Source organism: Hylobates moloch, unplaced genomic scaffold (assembly GCF_009828535.3).
Source record: "Hylobates moloch isolate HMO894 unplaced genomic scaffold, HMol_V3 SCAFFOLD_12, whole genome shotgun sequence".
NCBI classification, from domain to species: domain Eukaryota; kingdom Metazoa; phylum Chordata; class Mammalia; order Primates; family Hylobatidae; genus Hylobates; species Hylobates moloch.
In genome coordinates, this window is record NW_026652287.1 from 11999632 (window position 1) to 12021948 (window position 22317).

At 41.3% G+C, this 22317-nt stretch overlaps 2 protein-coding genes across 2 annotated transcripts in view; both read left to right on the forward strand.

Annotated features, from left to right (window-relative positions):
• Positions 1-22317, forward strand: part of SPPL3 (signal peptide peptidase like 3) — a 142836-nt gene that overhangs the window by 57334 nt on the left and 63185 nt on the right. The gene's annotated exons all lie outside the window — the stretch shown is intronic.
• On the forward strand, positions 3286-4207 carry LOC116477809 (ADP-ribosylation factor 1-like). Its single transcript, XM_032761881.2, is given in 2 exon segments — positions 3286-3767; positions 3770-4207. Coding segments are annotated over 2 exon segments (492 nt in total). The 5' UTR covers positions 3286-3565; the 3' UTR covers positions 4060-4207.

Genomic DNA, 22317 nt, shown 5'->3' on the forward strand with positions numbered 1-22317 from the left:
TATTATTGTTTTCTTTTGTTTTTTGTTTTCTTCTGGTTTTAGAGAGAGGATCTCTGTTGCTCAGGCTGGAATGCAGGGGCGTTGACTATAGCTCACTGCAGCCTTAAATTCCTGGGCTCACGCAATCCTCCCATCTCAGCCTCCTTGAGCATGTCTAAGAATATAGACATGCGCCACCATGCCCAGCTAATTTTTAAATTTTTTGTAGAGATGAATATTTACATAGTAATCAAGTTTGTATTACATCCTGGGCCTTGAAAGATGGCCAAAAAAAAAAAAAAATTGAATGTTACACAAATCACCTGTAGCTTGCTCATCGATCATTAGTGTTATTACACTAAAGTGATAAAAAGTAGTTTATGCACAAAATTTTAAGGCATTTTTTTCCTTACTATTTTCTTACACATTAGATATAATGAGCTATGGTAAAAGAGCAGTAATTTAAAGCACCTGTGAGAAATCTAACGTTTCCCTTTGTAACCTTTTGGATTTAATTGTGATTTTTGAGAAATGGAACAATCAGTAGTAGTTATGAAAATTGTCAGTTTGGCTTATGTTAAATATATAGATTAATTTACATGTCCATGGAAAATATGCAGATGACTAAAATAATACAGCAATTCTAAAATAATACTTGTTAGATAGACTAGCACTTTCCGGGGTGTGGGGGGGGCAAGTAAGTTAGTTAAAGTAAACCCTTGCCATTCTGTTAATGATACCACTATTCTCAGTCATTAGATTGGACGAGAAATAGCAGTTTTGGTATTCCACCCTTCTCGGGCTCCCTGTCATGTTCAAGCACTTTAACTTGAGGTCTTAGTTCTGTGATTGTGAGAATAACTCTAGACCCATGGCGTCCCTGTAGTCCTCAGTGCGATCTTATGGCTGCGGTTTGGCCTTTCTTCTGACTCCTTGAGATACATCCCGATCCTGGTACATTAGAAAATGGCTGTTGGAGAACAACACTGCAAGTACAACTTTGCTTGTAGTGCCAACTAGAGCAACCTTAAGATTCTGTCAGGGCAGGGCTAGTGAATTTCCTCTCCCTTTAATAGATTCAGCTGCTCAGTTCATCAGAAGCTGGTAAGTAGTACAAGTCAGAATCTGCTCTTACTTGTGCACACGCACCACCACCACCTTATCTCACACCAGTGTGATGAACAAGACTAGATTTTAAGTTTTACGTAATGCCCTACTTCCCTTTTTCTGTCACCAGACATTCAGCCACTTATAAAAATCACTCTCTCCCCAAACTTGTGATTATCTCCTTTATCTCGGTAGTTAAAATGAACACAGTTCAGATTCAGTGTGGCATTTTGAAAGCCAGGGAACACACCCAGGGTGATTATGGTACTCAGGTACAGGAGAACAGTAAGACAGTTCTCTGCTATGGAATATTAATTATAAATATTAGCTCTCTTTTTACTAGATTCAAAGGCAGTTCAATGGTTACTTTAAACCAAGGCCAGGTGTGGTGGCTCACACCTGTAATCCTAGCACTTTCAGAGGCCAAGGCGGGAGGATCACTTGAGCTCAGGAGTTTCAAACCGTCCTGAGCAACAGAGTGAGACCCGCCTCTACTTAAAAAAATAAAAAATAAGGCCAGATGTGGTGACTCACGCCTGTAATCCCAGCACTTTGGGAGGCCAAGGCAGGCAGATCACTTTGAGCTCAGGAGTTCTAGACCAGCCTGGGCAACATGGTGAAACCTTGTCTTTACAAAAGATACAAAAATTAGCCAGGTGTGGTGGCGCACACCTGTGGTCCCAGCTACTTGGGAGGCTGAGGCTGGAGAATTGCTGGAACCCAGGAGGCAGAGGTTGCAGTAAGCCAAGATCACACCACTGCACTCCAGCCTGGGTGACAGTGAGACCCTGTCTTAAAAAATAAATAAATAAATAAATAAAAATAAACTGAATTCATATTTCCACCCTCCCCAAAGAGACGCTAAATTCTTCTCTTTTTTTCCCTCTCTAATTAGTGTTGAAATTGATGTTACATCTCCCTTTCTTCTGGTTTATTTTGTTTGAATTTATTTTTCTCTTTTCCTTATGTTTGGTTTTATGCATAATGAAGTTTGAGGCTATTGGTGCAGGTATTCAGTAACATAAAACTTCATTTATCTGGGTTTATAAGTCAGAATACTATTTTACTTCTCCCTGAGCCTGAGGGGAAATCTTAGAAAAGTCTATTGAGATTTAGTTATAATAAACATACTACTTAATTACTGCACAAGCTTAACCACAGAGTTTGCTGTCACAATATAAACACCCAGATGAGGGCCTGAAAGAAGCCTCCACACTCCCACCCACATGAACTCTGTTGGGTGTTTTCTTCCTGCCCTCTATCTGACAAACAAAAATATGGAATCTGTTCCAAGAATTTCCGTGAAACCAGTTTAGAAACTTTATAAATGGCTCAACTAAATGCTCAAAACATGACTACTTCCATTCCATTTTGCCAGCTTTCTCCAAGCCATTTTTTTATTTAAAAAAAGTGATTTTTCTTGAGAGCTTTGTTATTCTTAAAAAATTTTATCTAATTTGTTGCAAGTTTTTAAAACTCCAATTTTGAGACTTCTCTTTCCACTCTTAAATAACATACACTAAGTAAGCAGATCAACCGTAGCTTACTGTTTTACTCTCCATAGGTTTTATAGAATAAAACATGCTCAGGCTTTAAAATTCTAAGGTAACTATTTTAAATAGAAATACTAGCAGCTATGCAAGTAAACCAGACACTGTCGGTTATTTCGTCAATTTAAAACAATAAAATTCCCTTGCTTTTAATATAATTGAAAATCTATTTAAAGAGCCCAGCATATATCTTTGATAAAATTGCCATGCTAAACAAATATGTCATTACTGCGCATATGTTTGAAATGAATTTATGAAGTTAGAAAATTATTTTATTGATACTCTTGGAATGTCCCTACTTTTCAATTATTCAGTCACTTAAAATATTTACTGAGCTCTTGTTAGGTATGTGCCAGGCACTGTTCTAACAGTGAATGAAGCATCAAGGCCCCTGCTCTCACAGAGCTAACCCTAAGAAAAATATCAATAATGACAGGACTTTGAGACCAGCCTGGCCAACATAGCGAAACCCCATCCCTACTAAAAATACAAAAATTAGCTGGGCGTGGTGGCATGCACCTGTGGTCCCAGCTACTTGGGGGCTAAGGCATAAGAATCACTTGAACCTGGGAGGTGGAGGCTTGCAGTGAGCAAGATTGCACCACCGCACTCTAGCCCGGGCATCAGAGCAAGACTGTGCCTCAAAAAAAAAAAAAAATAGGTAGATAGATAATGGTTTCTAAGCAATTAAAATGGTAATTGGGGTGGCTCTGAAATTAGGTAGGCAGAAAATGCCTGTCTGAGAAGGTGACATTTAAGCTGCTGTCTGAAGAACAAGAAAGAGCCAGCCCTGGTGGGAGCAAAACCAGTACCTGGCTCGGAGCAGCAGCCACTGAGGTACCCGTCCCAGCGTCCTTCCACCTGTCCACAAGCATGGGGAACATAACATCTTTGCCAACCTCTTCAAGGGTCTTTTTGACAGAAAAGAAATGTGCATCCTCATGGTGGGCCTGGATGCTGCAGGGAAGACCACAGTCCAGTACAAGCTTAAGCCAGGGGAAATGGTGACCACCATTCCCACCATAGGCTTCAACGTAGAAACCATGGAGTACAAGAATATTAGCTTCACTGTGTGGGGCGTGGGTGGCCTGGACAAGATCCGGCCTCTGTGGCGCCACTACTTCCAGAAGACACAGGCCTGATTTTCGTAGTGGACAGCACTGACAGAGGGCGTATGATTGAGGCCTGGGAGGAGTTCATGAGGATGCTGGCCGAGGACAAGCTCTGGGATGCTGTCCTCCTGGGGTTTGCCAACAAGCAGGACCTCTCCAACGCCATGAATGCAGCAGGGACCACAGACAAGCTGGGGCTGCACTCCCTTTGCCACATGAACTGGTACATTCAGGCCACCTGTGCCACCAGTGGTGACGGGCTCTATCAAGGACTGGGCTGGCTGTCTAGTCCGCTCTGGAACCAGAAGTGAATGCGACACCCCTCCCTCTCACTCCTCTCGCCCTCTGCTTTACTCTCATGGCAAACACGTGGCTCCGGTGTGAGTGCAGAAGCTGCCTCCGTGGTTCGGTCACCGTGTGCATCACACCGTGCTGTAAATGTGGCACATGCAGCCTGCAGCCAGGCTTTTTATTCAATGTAAATAGTTTCTGTTTCCAATTAGGCAGTTTCTGTTACTCCTGTGCAATATTAGTCAGCTTTTTTTTTTTTTAATTGTAAAAAGAAAAGTCAACTCACTGTTGAGTGCTGAGAGGGGATGTAAGCCTGTGGGCCCTTGGCCTCCGGGAGTTGCTGTGTTGGGAGAGCTGGGCATGTCCTTGGCTTTAGAGCTCTGCTGAGATCCATTTTGGTGGTTGGTTTTTGTCTTTTGCTTTAAAAAAAAAAAAAAAAAGCCAGCCATAGAAAGATCATAGGAAGCACATTCTAAGCAGAGGGAATGACTACAGTGGGAATGAGTTGGGTATTAAAAAGCAGAAAGAAGACCAGCGAAACTGACATAGGGTTTGTATTGAGAAGTCAAAGGGCACTCAGCCATGTGTGTGGGGTGTGGGGGGTGGGCAGTCGGGAAAGAAGGGTAAGATTGAGATCAGATAAGTAAACAGGAGCTTGGGTTTTATCAGCATGATGGGAGGCTATTAGAGGATTTTAAACAGGCACAGTAATGCACTTCAGGCATAAAGAATTGGTTGTGTGTGTACTGAGCGAAGGAGAATGAGAGTAAGACTAGTTAGGAGACTATTGCTGTAGTGTAGTTGGTAGTGACTTGAATTAGCGTGCTAATAACGGAAAAAGAGAAGTGGAAGGGTTTGGGCTATGTTTTGGAGGTATGGTTCATTTACTTGTGCTGTAGATTTTGCCATTAATGCTAAGGTGGATGGTGCCTTTACTGAAACAGTGAAAACTGGGGGGAAAGCAGGTTTTTGAGAAAAATCAAGAGTTCTATTTTGTCCATTTTAAGTTTAAGATACCTATTAGAGAGCCAATTGGAGATACCAAATTTGCAATCAAATATATGACTGGCACTCCAGGAAGAAGCCAGGGCTACAGGTGTAGGTTTATGATTAAGCAGCAGAGAACAAATGTTTTGTTTTGTTTTGCTTTGTTTTATTTTATTTTATTTTATTTATTTTTGGGAGGAATCTCGCTCTGTTGCCCAGACTGTAGTGCAGTGGCACGACCCTGGCTCACTGCAACCTCTGCCTCCCGGGTTCAAGCGATTCTCCTGCTTCAGCCTCCCAGGTAGCTGGGGTTATAGGCACGCGCCACCATGCCTGGCTAATTTTTGTATGTTTGGTAGAGATGGGACGGGGTTTCACCATGTTGGCCAGGCTGGTCTTGAACTCCTGACCTCAAGCGATCCACCCACCTTAGCCACCCAAAGTGCTGGAATTACAGGCATGAGCCACCCCACCTAGCCTGAGAACAAATGTTTTGAAACCATTGGACTTTCTAAGATCACTAGGGAAATTGTGTACACTGGGAAGAGGAGGACACCTAGTGCCCTGGGAACTCTAAGAGAAAGGATCTGGCAGATGTGACTGAGCAGGAACAGCCAGTGAGGTGGGAGGAAACCAGTAGATGGTGGTGTCGGAGAAACCAAAAGCTGAAAATTTCAAGAAGGAGGGACTGTCAGATGCTACAGAGAGGTTAAGTTGAATAACAGCAGGAATATTGGCTATGAGGGTCACTCATAATCTTGACAAGCACATTCTCAGTAGAGTAGATATGAATGGGTCAAGGAGAGAATAGAAGTGAAGGAGACGGTGATTATAGGCAAGTCTTAAATCACAAAAGATTGTATCAAGAATAGATGTAACAGGTAATTGTGTTTTCTAAGACAGAATGGGGATAGCAAACATGTACTTTTTATCTAATGTGAATCTATAGAAATGTCACTCTATGTTATAACTTGTATATGTATACCTCCTACCTGTGAACCCAGACATGTAGGGGAACTGTGATCCGTTCACTGTGAACACTGTTGAATGAAGCATAGGCACAGAGGTTCTCTTGTAGCTGCACTCCTGGGGATATGCTAAGTAACTGAGTCTACTAGTTTGAGGCTGTAATTTAATATATTTCAACCTAGAAATAGTGCAAAACGCAGTTGAAGTTGTTTTGTATGTGTACTGCCTCCTCCAGTTTCTAAGTCACTAATCAGCAGGTCCTTCTGCATTTTAAAAATGGCGTTTTTTTCTATTAACCATGAATGTTTGTTGAGGCCTCTGTTTTCAATACTGTGTGCTGTGGTCTGAATGTGTCGCCTCCCTCCACCCACCCAATTCATATGTTGAAACCTAATCTCCAGTGTGGTGGTGTAAGAGATGGGGGCCTTTTGGTAAGTGATTAAGTGATGAGGGCACAGCCCTCGTTAATGGGATTAGTACCCTTATAAAAGAGGCCCAAAAGTGCTTGTTAGCCCATTCCACCTCGTGAGGACGCATCGAGAAGCTGCCATCGATGAAGCAGAGTGAGTCCTCACCAGACACAGAATCTACTGGCACCTGGATCTTGGACTTCCCTGTCTCTAGAGCTGGAAGAAACACATTTCTGTTGTTTATAATTACCCAGTCTAAGGTATTTTGTTATAGCAGCCCAAATGGACTAATTTTTCCTTTTCTACTATTATTGAAAAGTGATTTCTTCAGGACCATGTTTTTTGGGGGAACATTTTGTAACCTATGAGTAAACTCTTCTCCTCCATTATCTGTAGCCTCTTCAGTGTATAGTGTAATATTCTGCCATTATCTTAGGTCGAGGAACAAGTTTCTAATGATTGTCTGTAGATGTCTTTAACTTTGTGGTGCTTGTTGCCATTATTACTTTTATGAGTCAAGTACACCTTCAGGGGATGTTTATAACTGTGTTCCCTCTTCTTATCTACCTAAAAAATGCCAACTTTCTATGCGTGATTCTGGGCCACAATTTCAAATTTTGAGCCCTTCTTGCCATCACAATTTTAAACCATTTATTTTCTATCTGGAATACTGTACACAGTCTGTATGGGTGATCTAAAATAATTCAGCCTGCAGATCCTCAAATTTACTATTCCAGATATCAAGAAATATTGGGGCATGATGGAACTTTTAGATGTAATAGTTTATTTAGTGTCAAATTTTGCCTTAAATGCCTAATAGTACAGGTGCACACTTAAATATACAAGCCAATAATCCTGTGACTCGGGCTATTGATTAGTGGTAAAAGCAGAAAGCTATGTTATATTGATGCTTATTTTGCTTTGAAGAAAGAAGTAATTGCTAGCTTGTCAGATATTGAGCCTCTCTGACCAAAGGAAATTCAGTTACCACTCTGTGTTTGACCTTTCACTTTCCAAACTCAGAAACTGAATAGATTTGGATAACAAGGGATACTTGTTTTTGTAACATTGGGCTAATTGTATAAAGCACAGACTGGGACTTGCCCAATTAATACATTTTGTTTCATATTCCAGAACTTCTGACTTACATAGTCAAGTAATTTAACGTAATTCAGATGAATGAACAAACTCAGGCAATTTCTCTTTTCACCCTTTTACAAAAAATAATTATAACTTGGCCTTTTGTTTATCATACTTCCATAACATGAAGGTTTCAGGACTCTATAATGAAAAAACTGAGTTGGGATGGGGAGACAATCCAGATGTTTTGTGCATATATATATATAAACTATTTTTTAACTTAAAAGTATATTAGCAAAGAAAACTGATGAATAATAAAGATTTTAATAGTTCAAAGTATTGTATATCTCATTGTTTTTTGTTTGTTTGTTTGTTTTTGAGATGGAGTTTCGCTCTTGTTGCCCAGGCTGGAGTTGAGTGCCATGACCATGGCTCACTGCAGCCTCCGCCTCCCGGGTTCAAGCAATTCTCCTGCCTCAGCCTCCGGAGTAGCTGGGGTTACAGGCATGCACCACCACACCTGACTAATTTTGTATTTTTGGTAGAGACAGGTTTCTCCATGTTGGTCAGGCTGGTCTCGAACTCCTGACCTCAGGTGATCCACCTGTCTCAGCTTCCCAAAGTGCTGGGCTTATAGGAATGAGCCACTGTGCCCAGCCTGTTTCTTTTTTTAGTAAGTTTTTCACGGACCATAAAATTCATCCCTTCATAATATAGAATTCTATGGTTATTTATTAATGAATGAATGAATGAAATGGAGTCTCACTCTGTTGCCCAAGCTGGAGTGCAGTGGCACAATCTTGGCTCACTGCAACTCCCTGGGTTCAAGTGATGTTTTTATTTTTATTTTATTTTTTCAGACCGGGTCTCACTCTGTTGCCCAGACTGGGGTGTAGTGGCACAATCTCGCCTCACTGCAACCTCTGCCTCCCAGGCCCAAGCCATCCTTCCGCCTCAGCCCCCCAAGTAGCTTGGGACTACAGGCGTGCACACCACACCCAGCTATTTTTGTGTTTTTTGTAGAGATGGGGTTTTTCCATATTGCCCAGGCTGGTCTTGAACTCCTGAGCTAAAGTGATCCACCTGCCTTGGGCTCCCAAAGTGCTGCCACCGCATCTGGCCACAATTCTGGTTTTTAGTTGTGCAATCATCATCACTAATTTTTATCCCCGTCAAAGAGAAACCCATAGACGTGAACATTCACTTTCCATTCCCCTATTTTCCCACCCCAGCCCTAAGTAACTATTAATCTACTTGCCTATTCTGGACATTTCATATAAATGGAATCATCCAGTATATATGGCCTTTTGTGACTCACGTCTTTCACTTAGCTTTCATGTTTTTAGGGTTCATCCATGTCAAGCAAGTATTAGTATTTTACTGCTTTTTTTTTTTTTTTGAGACAGAGTCTCACTCTCGCTCAGGCTGGAGTACAGTGGTGCAATCTCAGCTCACTGCAACCTCCACCCCCCGGGTTCAAGCAGTTCTCCTGCTTCAGCCTCCCGAGTAGCTGGGATTACAGGCGCTGCCACCAAGCCCGGATAATTTTTGTATTTTTAGTAGAGACGGGGTTCCACCATCTTGGCCAGGCTAGTCTTGAACTCCTGACCTCGTGATCCACCCGCCTCGGCCTCCCAAAGTGTCTGGTTTACAGGCATGAGCCACCATGCTAGGCCATATTTTACTCCTTTTTATGGCCCAAAATATTCCATTGCATGGATATAGCACAATTTGTTTATTTCTCAGTGGTGGACATTTGGGTTATTTCTGCCTTTGGGTTATCATGAGTACTGCTGCTTTGAACATTTGTGTTCATTTTTTTTTTTGTATATGTGTACATGTGTTTTCAGTTCTCTTGACTGTATACCTAGGAGTGGGATTGCTGGGTCATATGGTAACTCTGTTTAACAATTTGAGGAGCTGAACTGTTTTCCAAAGTGACTGCACTGTTTTACAGTCTGTATCTTATTGTTTCTTAATATAGTTGTTGACTAGTCCAGTGAAAGAATGTGTTGTCACATGTACATACATACTGAAAAAATCATTTAGCTGCAGAGTTAGGAATTTTAGTATGCTATTTCCCACCTTTGGTTATTTAAAGAAAAAGACTTAAATTTAAGATGAGTTCAGGAAAGCTCATGAGGTTTTTTGAGTCTGACCACTCTCTTGGTATGGTAACTATTATAGATACCAATAGGTACCTTGGTAATACCTCTAATTCTGACTTCACATAATGGTCCTTGATTACTCTAAAAATTTTATCTGTTGAATGTTTGGACACAAATAACAGAACAGAGAGCCCAAATGGCTTAAGTGATAAAGAAATTTTTCCAATAGAGTAACTGAAAAATCCAGGTAAATCTGGCTTCAGCCAAGACTTGATCCTCCACACCGACTAGGACAGCGTTCCCAGGAGGCTTAAACGGAAGTCCCCGAATCAAATCTTGGCCCTGATTGATCTGCCTTGGGTGTTTGCTTGTTTTTGGTCGCAGTTTGGGATAAGCTGGAGCTGGGAGTGAGTACAGTCCAAATCAGGGTTCTCCTAGGAGAGGAAGGAAGAAAGTATGTTGGAGAAGTATCCAACAAGGGTCTGCTACAGAGTCACACCTCTCCTGTAGAGCTGATAAGGAAAAAATAAATACGCATTCACTGCACTCGAGCCTGTATCTGATAACCTACTGAATTCAGATAGCCCATCTTTCGGGAGACCAATTCTTTTTCTAGCCTTTTGCAGGGATCCTTTATATGTCTATGTCCTTTTATTCTTCCTTGTTTTGATAAAGCATTTTATAGCTTTGTTTAAGACAGTTCTTTTGTCTTAAGTAGTAAGTATGGGCTGTGTTTATAATCTCTGTGTCTGAGTTTTATTTATTTTTATTTTTTGAGACGAAGTCTTGCTCAGTCGCCCAGGCTGGAGTGCAGTGGTGTGATCTTGGCTCACTGCAACCTCCGCCTCCTGGGTTCAAGTGACTCTCCTGCCTCAGCCTCCCAGTAGCTGGGATTACAGGCACCCACCAACACACCTGGATAGTAGAGACTATACCATTTTGATATTGTCAGAATTTAGGCACCAGTCATGTGTGTGTGTATATATGTAACAGCTGCAGGAAAGGTTGGAAATGCATTATTTTAAAAATCAGGATTATTTTACCAAGAAGGAGGGAGAGAATAAATGTTGGAAGGAAGTTTGCAGTCTCTGCCATATTGTAGTTTTTTATTTTTCCTTTGTAGGTGGGTATTTTTAATTGCCTAGTAAATTGTGGTAGTTGAAGTTATCTATTGACTTACAGGAATTGCATTCCCTTCTGATAATAAATGGAAGGTGGTTGTATGATGTAAAGAGTAAGTACAAATACAGTGCTAAAAAAGCATTATAGAAAATTCAGAAATCTGTAATGCCTTCAGATGCAGCTAAATACCAATTTGGATTCAGGAAGAACTAAGATTTTAATATCATGTATTTCAGCTAATTGAAGACTATTGATTTAACATTATTTTTGTACCACCAATAAAAAAATGCTGCCAGTTATAAAATGCGCTCCAATTTTAGTGTTGTTAAAATGTGAGGAAGGTACCTCTTTGACAATATTAACCTTTTTCATATCTGCCTTTTGTCTCTTCACATTTCTCTCTAGCCAGTTGAAGGGACAATTATTGCTTGTGATTGAGAACTGTTTGGTCAAATGCAGATAAACTAGGCAAAAATAAAACCATATTAATAATATAGCTAGTACTTATTAACATCAGATATACAGCCAGTTAGTCTTATAAATCTGAGCTAACAAGTTACATTAAAATACTACTTCCCTGTATCAGTTATCTATTATCTATTGCTGTAAAACAGACTACCACAAAACCTAGTAGCTTAATGTCACCATTTTGAAATTTTTATTGACATAATTATAGATTCACATGCAGTTATAAAAAAAAAATGCAGAGAGATCTCATGTGCTCTTTGCCTGGTTTCTCCCAACGGGCAGCATTTTGTAAAACTCTTAACAACACAACCAGGATATTGGCATTGATACAACCCATTTATCTTATTCAGATACCCCGGTTACTTGCGCTCGTATATGCACGTGTGCACACGCACGTGTGCATGTTAAGGCGTGTACAGTTTTATCACCTGCCTGTGTTTCTGTATGCACCACCACAGTCAAGATAGTAAATGGAACTAACACTGAAAGTATCCCTTGGGTTGCCCTTTTGTAAGCATATCCCACACCTTCCCGGTACTAACCCTCCATTCTCACTCCAGTCCCTAACCCCTGGCAGCCACTAATCTGTTTACCATTTTAAAGTTTTGTCCTTCCAGAAATGTTATATTTGCTCATGATTCTTCGGATCTGCATTTGAGCAGGGCTCAGTTGGGATGGTTTGTCTTTGACCTGTGTAGTGTCTGCCGGACTCGTACCAGCACTGAAGGATTCAGGATGGTCTCATTCACATGCTTAGAGCCTTGGTACTGGCTTTTGGTTGAGGTGTCTAAGTGCCCCTCCCCACAACCTCTCTCATGTAGTTGTCTTCTGCTGGGCTTCTCTGTGTGGCCTCTTTCCAACAGGAGAGCCTGGACTTCCTTGCATGCCAGCTTCAGGTGCCAATAAAGCAAAAGTGGAGCCTGCTAGATCTCTTTTCAATCTAGGCCTAAAACGGGCACAGCCTGCTTTCTGTAGCAGTCTTTTGGTTGGAGAAAGTTGCAAGGATAGCCCAGATTCAAGGGGAGGGGAAATAGACTCCCCTTCTCGGTGGGAAGAGTAGCAGATGTATGCAGAGATGAGAGGCATTCTTGGTGGCCAGCTTTACAGACAATGTGGTGCACACTCCAAAGTTACAGAAATGATGGCTGGCACATGGATCTGCTTGGATTTGTTGTAAATGCTACCTTACTTCAATTTTGAAATGTGAATTCATTTGAATTCCATAAAAAGTACAAAGGAGAATGTGACATGGTTACATAGTTTTCTGTTGCTAATGCCTATTTCCGATAGAACAGTTCTGTTGCAAGGGAAGTTGCGAGAATTTAAGTTATCAACCAAATCTAAGGATTCTCAAGGGGCCTGTGGTATTTGCAGAACAAGTGGTTGCTTGAAGTGGCTGTTAAGATGTTAGGAATGGTTCACCTCTCTCTCATTTTCCCAGGCTAGCTGTTTCTTGTGATCCTAAAATAGCAGGGGCTTGTATATGTAGTGCCAGAATTCTGTAATACTGACTTGGAGAGACCACACAGATTTCTGTCTTTACATTAAGCTTTTTACATCAAGGCGTAAGGATATTGTTTTTCAAGATACTATCAACAAAGAAGAGATCTTTTAAGAGGGAGAAGAGTTTTTCAATCAAGGAAATGAAACCAGTAAAACATTTTCTCAAGATTTTTCTGACTATAAAATGTTAAACTTCCTTCGTTTTGTTGTAAGAGTGACAGCACAGTGGGTCAGAGGATAGATCTTAGACTTCATTGTCAGAATTCTCGATCATCTGTAACTGGATGTATAACATCTATGACTAACGAATAAGCTTGCCTAGATTTCTTGAAGGAGAGATAACGAAAGAACTATTGTTTAGCAAGGGCTACATGCTTAGAGAGTATTTCATAAATCAGAGGATGGTTAAGGGTAGGTGTGGTTTCAAAAATAAAATGAATTTTTCACTCTGAGTTTAGAATTATGTTATTTGGCTAAGAGCTTCCTTCTGCCTTCCTTTCTGAGTGATAACTGATTTTACAGACATTTAGTATGCACTGTCGATCTGTGGAGCATATTGTTAGACATCATTAAAAGGAAGTTGGAACAGGGTCCCTGTTTTTCAGGAGACTGTGGTCTAACAGGACAAATAAGATGTATGCAGAGAGGTAATATAATACCAAGGTGATTAACATAGAAGAGTTTCAAAATGAGGCAAGAATGTTACAACAAACTAAGCTGCCTGAACCTCATTTTTCACCCCTATAAAATAGATTTGTACTGTTTTTCTTCCATCTCTAAAGTATTAATAGTTCAGAAATGTATGTTTCAGTTATTAGTTGGAGGGTTAGTTTTTATAAGATGTATCAGATTCCATGTGATGATTTGAAAGATTAATTATTGTATAGTTTTGGCACATTTTACCTACAATATGCACACAGTTATGAACACTTGTCTTATTATTGTTAATGAAATGAGTACAGAAAGGGAAGCACAAAAGGTTATTTTTAGCTCTGGTTAAACTAGAGTAGTATAGGACTTTCATTTACTGGTTTTCATACTAATGGTGAAAATAGCACAGCTGATATCTGTTCACTATGAAAGAAAAGGAGAATGAGTGTAAGATTGCAGAAGGAGTATCACAACAGGGGAGAGGAAATGCCTTCCTTTGTTTTAGCAAAGATTTCTAACATCTCCTTGGTTGGCAACATCCATGGTTCTCCTCTGCTTCCTACCTCCCGAATATGAAGGTGTTTACGGGGAAGCTGTTTATGGCCTGTCTCTCTTCTGGGCAGTCTCTCAAAGTGTACTTCAGAGGGCAGGTCCCCACCAACCACCCCTACTCAGAGCCCACTCCAGCCCCTGTTGGAGACAACCAAAAAGACTTCATGGACCACTGATCACATTTCACCACTCTATTGCCCACTTGTTAACCAGGGGCATAGTTGGCTTGGAACTGGTTAGCACATGATTGTGTTGAAGGGTCAGGCAGCTACAAGGAGTAAAAATGAACTGAAAGATTCTCATTCTATCTCGGTTCTCTGTTAAAAACTGAAGACTTAAAATTCCATCTGTGGTGGTTTCCTTTTTTCTGTATTCAGCAGATGTGGTTAACATAAAACTAGTTCTAACTGTGAACTCGTTGGCTGGGAAGAACTTACAGGCCAAATACTATAATTTCAGGACATCATAATATTTCTCTCACAAGGTTGCTTCATAAGGATTAAAGTAGAGCACATGTGAAAGTGTGTCACCCTGTATGCATGCTTATTCTCAAAGTTCAGTACTGTGCAGACTCACAGTCAGCTTCATGTGTATATGTCAAGATGAGATCTCAGTTTTCAGCTGTAGCCCCACATTTACAGCCCACTTCAGTTATATAAATTAAAAATGGATCTCACCACTTAAATATTCCTCTGTCACTTGAAACTCAACACACACACACACACACACACTTTAAAACTCAACAACTCTCCTTTTTTCTCCCTACTTGTATGCATCTGTTTTTCCTCCTTTCTCTTTTTCCTTTTTTTTTTTTTTGGAGAGATGGAGTCTCACTATGTTGCCCCAGGCTGGTCTCCAATTCCTGGCCTCAAGTGATCCACTTCAGCTTCCCAGAGGGCTGGAACTATAGGCATGAGCCACTGCGCCTGGCTTGCTTCATGTTTTTATTAACCTACTACCATCCTCTCATTTACCCAGCTTCATTCCTACATGTCTCTTCCTCCTCATACTAAGTCATTCCCAAATGCTCTCCATCCTATTTGTTAAAATGTTTCTGGTATCTGCCTTGATTCAGACATTCTTCCCAGAATATTACATTAGTTTCCTATCGAGGCTGTCTCCTTTTTAAGGCCTGCCACAGTCACATTTAACCTCTCTGGCCAACCCTGTTTTCCTCTATTCCCTTTCTGGTACCCATGCTACAAGTAAGCTCCAAGTACTTAACACATGCCCCACACTTCTTTGTCATTATACCATCGTTCTTATTGTACCCTTTGCTGTTGAATCTTATTCTCCCTAATGGATCTCACGTTTTCAGATCCTACTTATTCTTCAAGAATAATTCGAATTTTACCTCTTCAGAAGGGGCTAATTTGACCTTCTCCAATGGAAGCAATCTCTTCTTCCTCTGAACTCCTATAGCGCTTATGTTCCTTTATTGAAATTTAGATCTCTTTGTAGTGCATTTAAAGTTATTTTATGCACATCTTATTACTTAGATTGTAATCTTGACCCAGAAGCAGTGAGTTATCACCAGATCCCCATAGTGCTGATGTGGTGCCTAAAATAGTCTCTTATACTTTGGAAGTGCTCGGTAAAACATTTGTCTAACACACTGGCTGTTTTTTAAAGAGTCTTCCTGTGCAACTCAAATCTCTAATACTAAACTACAGTATGGAAACAGGCCTCCTATATGGTATAGTGAGCTTTGGACCTGCTGTGAGGGCAACCTTGGGTTTCTTCCTTGGATATAAGGATTTCCAAGTAAAATAAAAAGAATTTCACTTTCATTTCCAAATAGCTTTTTTTTTTTGAGACGGAATTTCGTTCTTATTCCCCAGGCCGGAGTGCAATGGCATGATCTCAGCTCACTGCAACCTCCGCCTCTCAGGTTCAAGCGATTCTCCTGCCTCAGCCTCCCAAGTAGCTGGGATTACAGGCATGCACCACTACACCTGGCTAATTTTTTGTATTTTTAGTAGAGACGGGGTTTCTTCATGTTGGTCAGGCTGGTCTTAAACTCCCAACCTCAGGCAATCCACCCACCTTGGCCTCCCAAAGTGCTGGGATTACAGGTGTGAGCCACCGCGCCCAGCCCCAAATAGCTCATTTTCTTTAAGAGGTGGCACACCTGTATTTTTCTTTTTCTTTTTTAATATTAGAGTCAGAAAATAATAATATAAGGCAAAACCAATCTCTCATAATTCTTGGGGGATTAATTAAATGTCATACGCTGGTATATGGTCTAAATGCTGCTTCTTGCTTATCTCTAAGGTGTCCTGTTTTTATGAGTAATAATAATGAAAATTTTGTCACAGGGTTATTTTGAGTATTAAATGAGCTGATTTAGTTAAAGCACTTATTTAGCACAGTACCCCACACATAGGAAAAGCTCGATAAAACTAAGCAGATATAATTGCTATTATGAATTTACAGTTTGAGATTTCAGATTGGTGATAAAGAGGCAAGAGCTGCAGCTGGTTTTTTATGTTTTGAACTGTGCTGAGTAGTTTCTTAGGAATTAGATTAGTCCTGAAATGTTATGTCAGCTGAGAATTTTGGTTTCTAGGTGACAGTACTGCAGTAGGAACAGGACTGGCTCTCCCTTTAGAACAAAAGGCTTTCAATGGGAATTCGTAGTGGCTTTTTTGGTGGTAGTGGGGTGAGGGGGTGGCAGTTATCAGATTCTTTCTCTCAACTCCCAGATTAAAGTGACAGTGTAAAGGAGAAAATGGAGAGCGTCTGCAAAAAGGATTAGGAACTACAGAACTACAGGGGAACAGATGGCTTAAAGAGATGGGAGAAGAGAAGCTATTCATGTTTTGTTTTTATTAAGCACACACCTATTAGTGGAAATGATAAACTCCACAGTTGGAGGGGAAAGCTGTATCAGATACAAGTGACTGAGACATGAATTCCCAAGGTATCTAACCTCACCTTCACATAAACAGTGGCGTAAACAGTGAACATACAAAGTGAAATATAAAAATAGAATTTTGGAGAAATTTATTTTAGAGGAGTTTGAATGGGACCTGATTAAAGGACCTATGAAGAGTGGACATTTTTACCTTTTGTAAAAGGAAACATGCTTAGTTTGGGGTGAGTGCTGGAGGACCCATTGTATTAGGGTTCTCCAGAGAAACAGAACCAATAGGGTATATATGATGTGTATATAAGAAGAGATCTATATAGGAATTGGCTCGGGCAGAGATGAAGGCTGTGAAGCACCACCATCTGCAAGCTAAAGAACCAGGAAAGCCAGTGGTGAAACTGAGTCCAAGTCCAAAGGCCTGAGAGTCAAGAGAGCCGATGGTGTAACTCCTGATCTGAAAGTCCAGGAATCAAGAGTGGGAATGTCTAAGGACAGAAGATGAATGTTTCACCTCAAGGAGAGAGAGAGTGAATTTGCCCTTCCTCCACCTTTTTGTTCTGTTCAGGCCCTTGGTGGATTGGATGATGCCCTCCCACACTGGGGAGGATCATCTGCTGAACTCAGTTCCCACTTCAGTGCTGATCCCCTCCAGAAACACTCTCACACACAGAAATAGGCAGTAAACAGAAATAATGTATAACCAATAACCATGCAGTTGGGCATCCCTTAGCTCAGTCAAATTGATAGTAAAATTAACCATCACATCCATCAAGCTACAGTAAGCAGAACTAAGTGATGGCTGGGCTTCCTTCTAGGGTCACAACAAAGTTGGCCTGATAGGACTTCTAACTGAAATGAAGGAATGCAGTGACGTTTACCCAAAATGAAACAACAAAACAAGACTGTGAGATAAGTAATGGGATTATCTGTGTTTTATACCAGACTGGAAGCTTAGAACTGAATTCCTCATCACCCATGCCCTCCCCAACATATGCATGTACACATTCTCTCTCTCTCTCTCTCCCCCTCCCCCTCCCCTCCCTTTCCCCCCCCCTCCCCCTTCCCTCCCCCCTCCCCCTCCCCTCCCCCTCTCCCCTTCCCCTCCCCTCCCCCTCCCCTCCCCTCTGCTCTCCTCTCCTCTCCTCTCCCATATTCCATCTGTAGTCCTCTCATTTCAGCTGATGGTGTTTCATTCTCCCAGTTGCTTGGTAGTAGTCATCTTTGGCTTCCTTTTCACTCATGCTCTGTGTTCAGTCTGTCAGGAAATCCTGTAGATATATCTTCCAAATATTAATATATCTAAGACCAGATAACTTCTCACAGCTACCATGAGTTTCACCCCAGTACCAGCTACCATCTTAACTGTCTTTTAACTGGGATACTAAAGTCAGATTTTTAAAGGTGTAGTTTGTGACCAGTGAAATTTACCTTTTTTTTTTTTTGAGATGGACTTTTGCCCTTGTCACTCAGCCTGGAGTGCAATGGTGCGATCTCAGCTCACTGCGACCTCCACCTCCCGCATTCAAGCGATTCTCCTGCCTCAGCCTCCCAAGAAGCTGAGATTACAGATGCCTGCCACCACAGCTGGCTCATTTTTATATTTTTAGTAGAGACAGGGTTTTACCATGGTGGCCAGGCTGGCTTGAACTCCCGACCACAGGTGATCCGCCCACCTTGGCCTCACAAAGTGCTGGGATTACAGGCGTGAGCCACCACACCCAGCCTTAGTTCTTTATTTGATATGTATTTTGCAGAATTTTCTCCTGGTCTATGTCTTGTGTTTTCATTTTCTTGATCAGTGTCTTTCAAAGAGCAGTTTTGTTTTTTCTTTTTTGAGACAGAGTCTCCCTCTATCACCCAGGCTGGAGTACAGTGGGGCAATCTCAGCTCACTGCAACCCCTGCCTCCCAGGTCCAAGCGATTCCCCTGCCTCAGCCTCCAGAGTAGCTGGGACTGCAGGTACGTGCCACCACGCCGGGCTAATTTTTGTATTTTTAGTAGAGATGGTGTTTCACCATGTCGGCCAGGCTGGTCTCAAACTCCTTACCTCAACTGATCCACCTGTCGTGGCCTCCCAAAGTGCTGGGATTACACGCGTGAGCTACCATACCCAGCCAAAGAGCAGTTTTTATTTTGATAAGGTCTGACCTATCAAATTTTCTTTTATGATCTGTTTTGTGTTTTAAGAAATTTTTAACCTAACCCAGTGTCACAAAGCTTTTTCTGTTTTCTTCTAGAAGCTTTATGGATTTCAGTTTCACGTTTAAGCTTATGATCTGTTTTTGCATACAGCGTGAGGCTTTTTGTTTGTTTTGCGTATTTACATCCAGTTGTTCAAACACTATTTGTTGAAAAGACTATTCCTAGTCTGGGCCCAGTAACTCATGCCTCTAATCCCAGAACTTTGAGAGGCTTGAGGCAGGAGGATCACTTGAGCCCAGGGGCTCAAGCCCAGCCTGGGCAACATAGGGAGAACCCCATCTGTACAAAAAATAAAAATAAAAAACTTAGCCAGAAGTGGTGGCACACACCTGTAGTCCCAGCAACTCAGGAGGCTGAGGCAGAGCATCTCTTGAGCCCAGGAGTTTGAAGCTGTAGTGAGCTGTGATCACGCCACTGCACCCCAGCCTAGGCAACAGAGCAAGACTCCATCTCTAACACAAACAAAAAAGACTTTCTTTCCTCTTGGCACTTTTGTTAGAAATTTATTGGTTACAAATTTGTGAATTTCTGGAATCTGTGTTCCATTGAACAGTACGTGTATTCCTCACCAATTCACACTATAAATACTGTAGTTTTATAGTAAGTCTTTAAATCAGTTAATGTGAATCCTCCAACTTTTTTTCCCCAAAATTGTTCTGGCTATTCTACTTCCTTTGCTTTCATACAAATTTTAGAACTAGCTGATTGATTTCTGCAGAAAGGAATTTTGTAGTTTTCAGTCTCATTGATTTCTGCTCTGTATTCCTTCTGTTTGCTTTGAGTTTAATTTGCTTTTTTTTCTAGTTTTTTTAAGGCAAAAACTTAGATCATTGATTTTTGAACCTTTTTTTATGTTCCAATATGATCATTTAATGCTGTAGATTTGCCTCTATAAACATTGCTTTAGCTGCCTTCTACATATTTTGAAATGTTTTGTTTTCATCCTCATTCAGTTCAAGGTATTTTCTAGTTTTCCATGTGATCTCTTATTTGACCCATGGGTTATATGGGTTATTTAGAAGTGTGTTTAATTTCCACATATTTGGGGATTTTCACAGATTTTCCTTTGGGTAATTTCTAATTTAAACTGTAGTTGGAGAGCATATTTTGTATAATATCAGTCCTTTTAAATTCTTTGAGACTTAGGCCAGACGTGGTGGCTCATGCCTGTAATCCCAACACTTTGGGAGGCTGAGGCGGGCAGATCACTTGAGGTCAGGAGTTGGAGACCAGCCTGGCCAACATGGCAAAACCCCGTCTCTACTAAAAATACAGAAATTAGCTAGGTGTGGTGGTGTGCACCTGTAGTGCCAGCTCCTCGGGAGGCTGAGGCAGGAGAATCACTTGAACCCGGGAGTCAGAGGGTGCAGTGAGCCAAGATGGCACCAGTGCACTCCAGCCTGGGCAACAGAGTGAGACTTGTCTCAAAAAAAAAAAAAAAAAAAAATTATTTGAGACTTGTTTTTATGGGCCAATCTGGAAAATGGTCCATTTTGTGTTTACCATTAGCTCTTGGAGGGTGCATTTTGATTCATGATACAACTTAATGATCCCAGCTGAGGCTGGGGGGCACAAGCCAGGTTGAGCTGAGCTAGGGAGTGTTGTAAAATGGTTTAAAGCATGACCTCTGGATCTAGAACCAGGCTACCTGAGTGGGAATGCTAATTCTTCTTCCTTGAAGCTGTGCGGCTGTTTGACCTTGGACAAATTAGTTCATCTCTCTGCTTCAGTATCCTCATCTCTAGAGCTGATAGTGGAAGTATGTTCCTCAGGGAGATGTTGAAAAGATGAAATGAGGAAAATGTAAACAGTTTGTACAATGTCTAGCAACGTAGTAAGAGTCCCCAAAGTATTAACTATTATTATTATTGTTGTTCCTGTTATTACAGCAGCAGTTATATTTCTTGGTCTCATAGGCCTTTCAGATAAGTTTTGTCTGGCTTCTTGGATAGTTTTTAAAGAATTACTTCCCTGTTAAGGGTATTCCTCATGTTTATTATATAAAGAAGTTCAGATAACTTTTGTTTGGGTGTTTGTGGCCCCCCTATATAGAGGAAAACACAGTTTGGAAAAATTTTTTAAACCCACACTTTCAAAATACTGTGATTTAAACTCTAACCAAGAATTTGACTCCTGCTAAGTCAAGTTTCCTCTGAAAACATTCTCAGGGTTGGCAGAAATCACCAACTGGAGAACAGAGTGCAGCACCCTTTATAGCTACCAAATAAAAATAACCTTTTCCAGTGTATGACTTTTAAATTTTGACACTCATTTTATGAATGTCTCAATTTTGTCAGGATTAATTAGAAAATTCATAAATAAAATCACCCAGGGCATCTCATTGTTATTTTGGTTACAAACAGTAGATTGTATTGGTGTTTTCTCCCCTCCTGGAGTCCTGGACAGCAGGACTCCAGGTATAAACTTAGGTGAAAACTCCAAGACATTATTTAATGTGAATCTTTTTAGAGAAGCTAAAGGTCAAAGACCTTAGTCATTGATCCTTTGTATATACTTCTGAAAAACAAGGGTATTAAATATTCTTGTTATTGCTAAGGCCAGAGACAGCTTAATGTCTGCTTCATGGAGCGATTTTGCAGAGACTCTTACCACTTACTAGGCTGTGTAACACCGAACAGGTTTCCCCTGGTGCTGTTTGGTGGTGCTGTTTGGGCTTGCTATTAGGTAAGCTTTAGGCCAGGTGGAGGTGATCTGTGTCAAGGGTTCTGCCTTAAGTTGTGACCTCTAACTGTCTCTGCTACATACATGAGTGCCTAAATTGGGATTTTGGTGCCCCGTCAGGTATCCAGCACTGTTAGAGGGCAAGGCAGGTAGGTCTAGGTTTGAGTTTGTCATAACCCATGGAAATTTTGACTGTTGCCCTGGTTTCTTTCTTTTTTTTTTTTCTGGAGACAGTTTCACTCTTGTTGCCCAGGCTGGGGTGCAGTGGTGCAATCTCAGCTCACCGCAACCTCTGCCTCCCAGGTTCAAGCAATTCTCCTGCCCAGCCTCCCGAGTAGTGGGGATTACAGGCATGCGCCACCATGCCCGGCTAATTTTGTATTTTTAGTAGAGACAGGGTTTCTCCATGTTGGTCAGGCTGGTCTCAAACTCCCAACCTCAGGTAATCCGCCTGTCTCGGCCTCCCAAAGTGCTGGGATTACAGGCACGAGCCACCGCGCCCGGCCTAACTCTTGCCCTGCTTTCATTCTCTTTGGCCAGTGAGTGTGTCACCAGAGATAGACACCCTGGACAAAGAGAGGTCCCATTAGTTCTTCTTTCAAAATATAGTTTGTGACTATAGCACCTCCTCTTTCCACTTCTTACTAACCTAGACTTGATCACCTCGTGCTT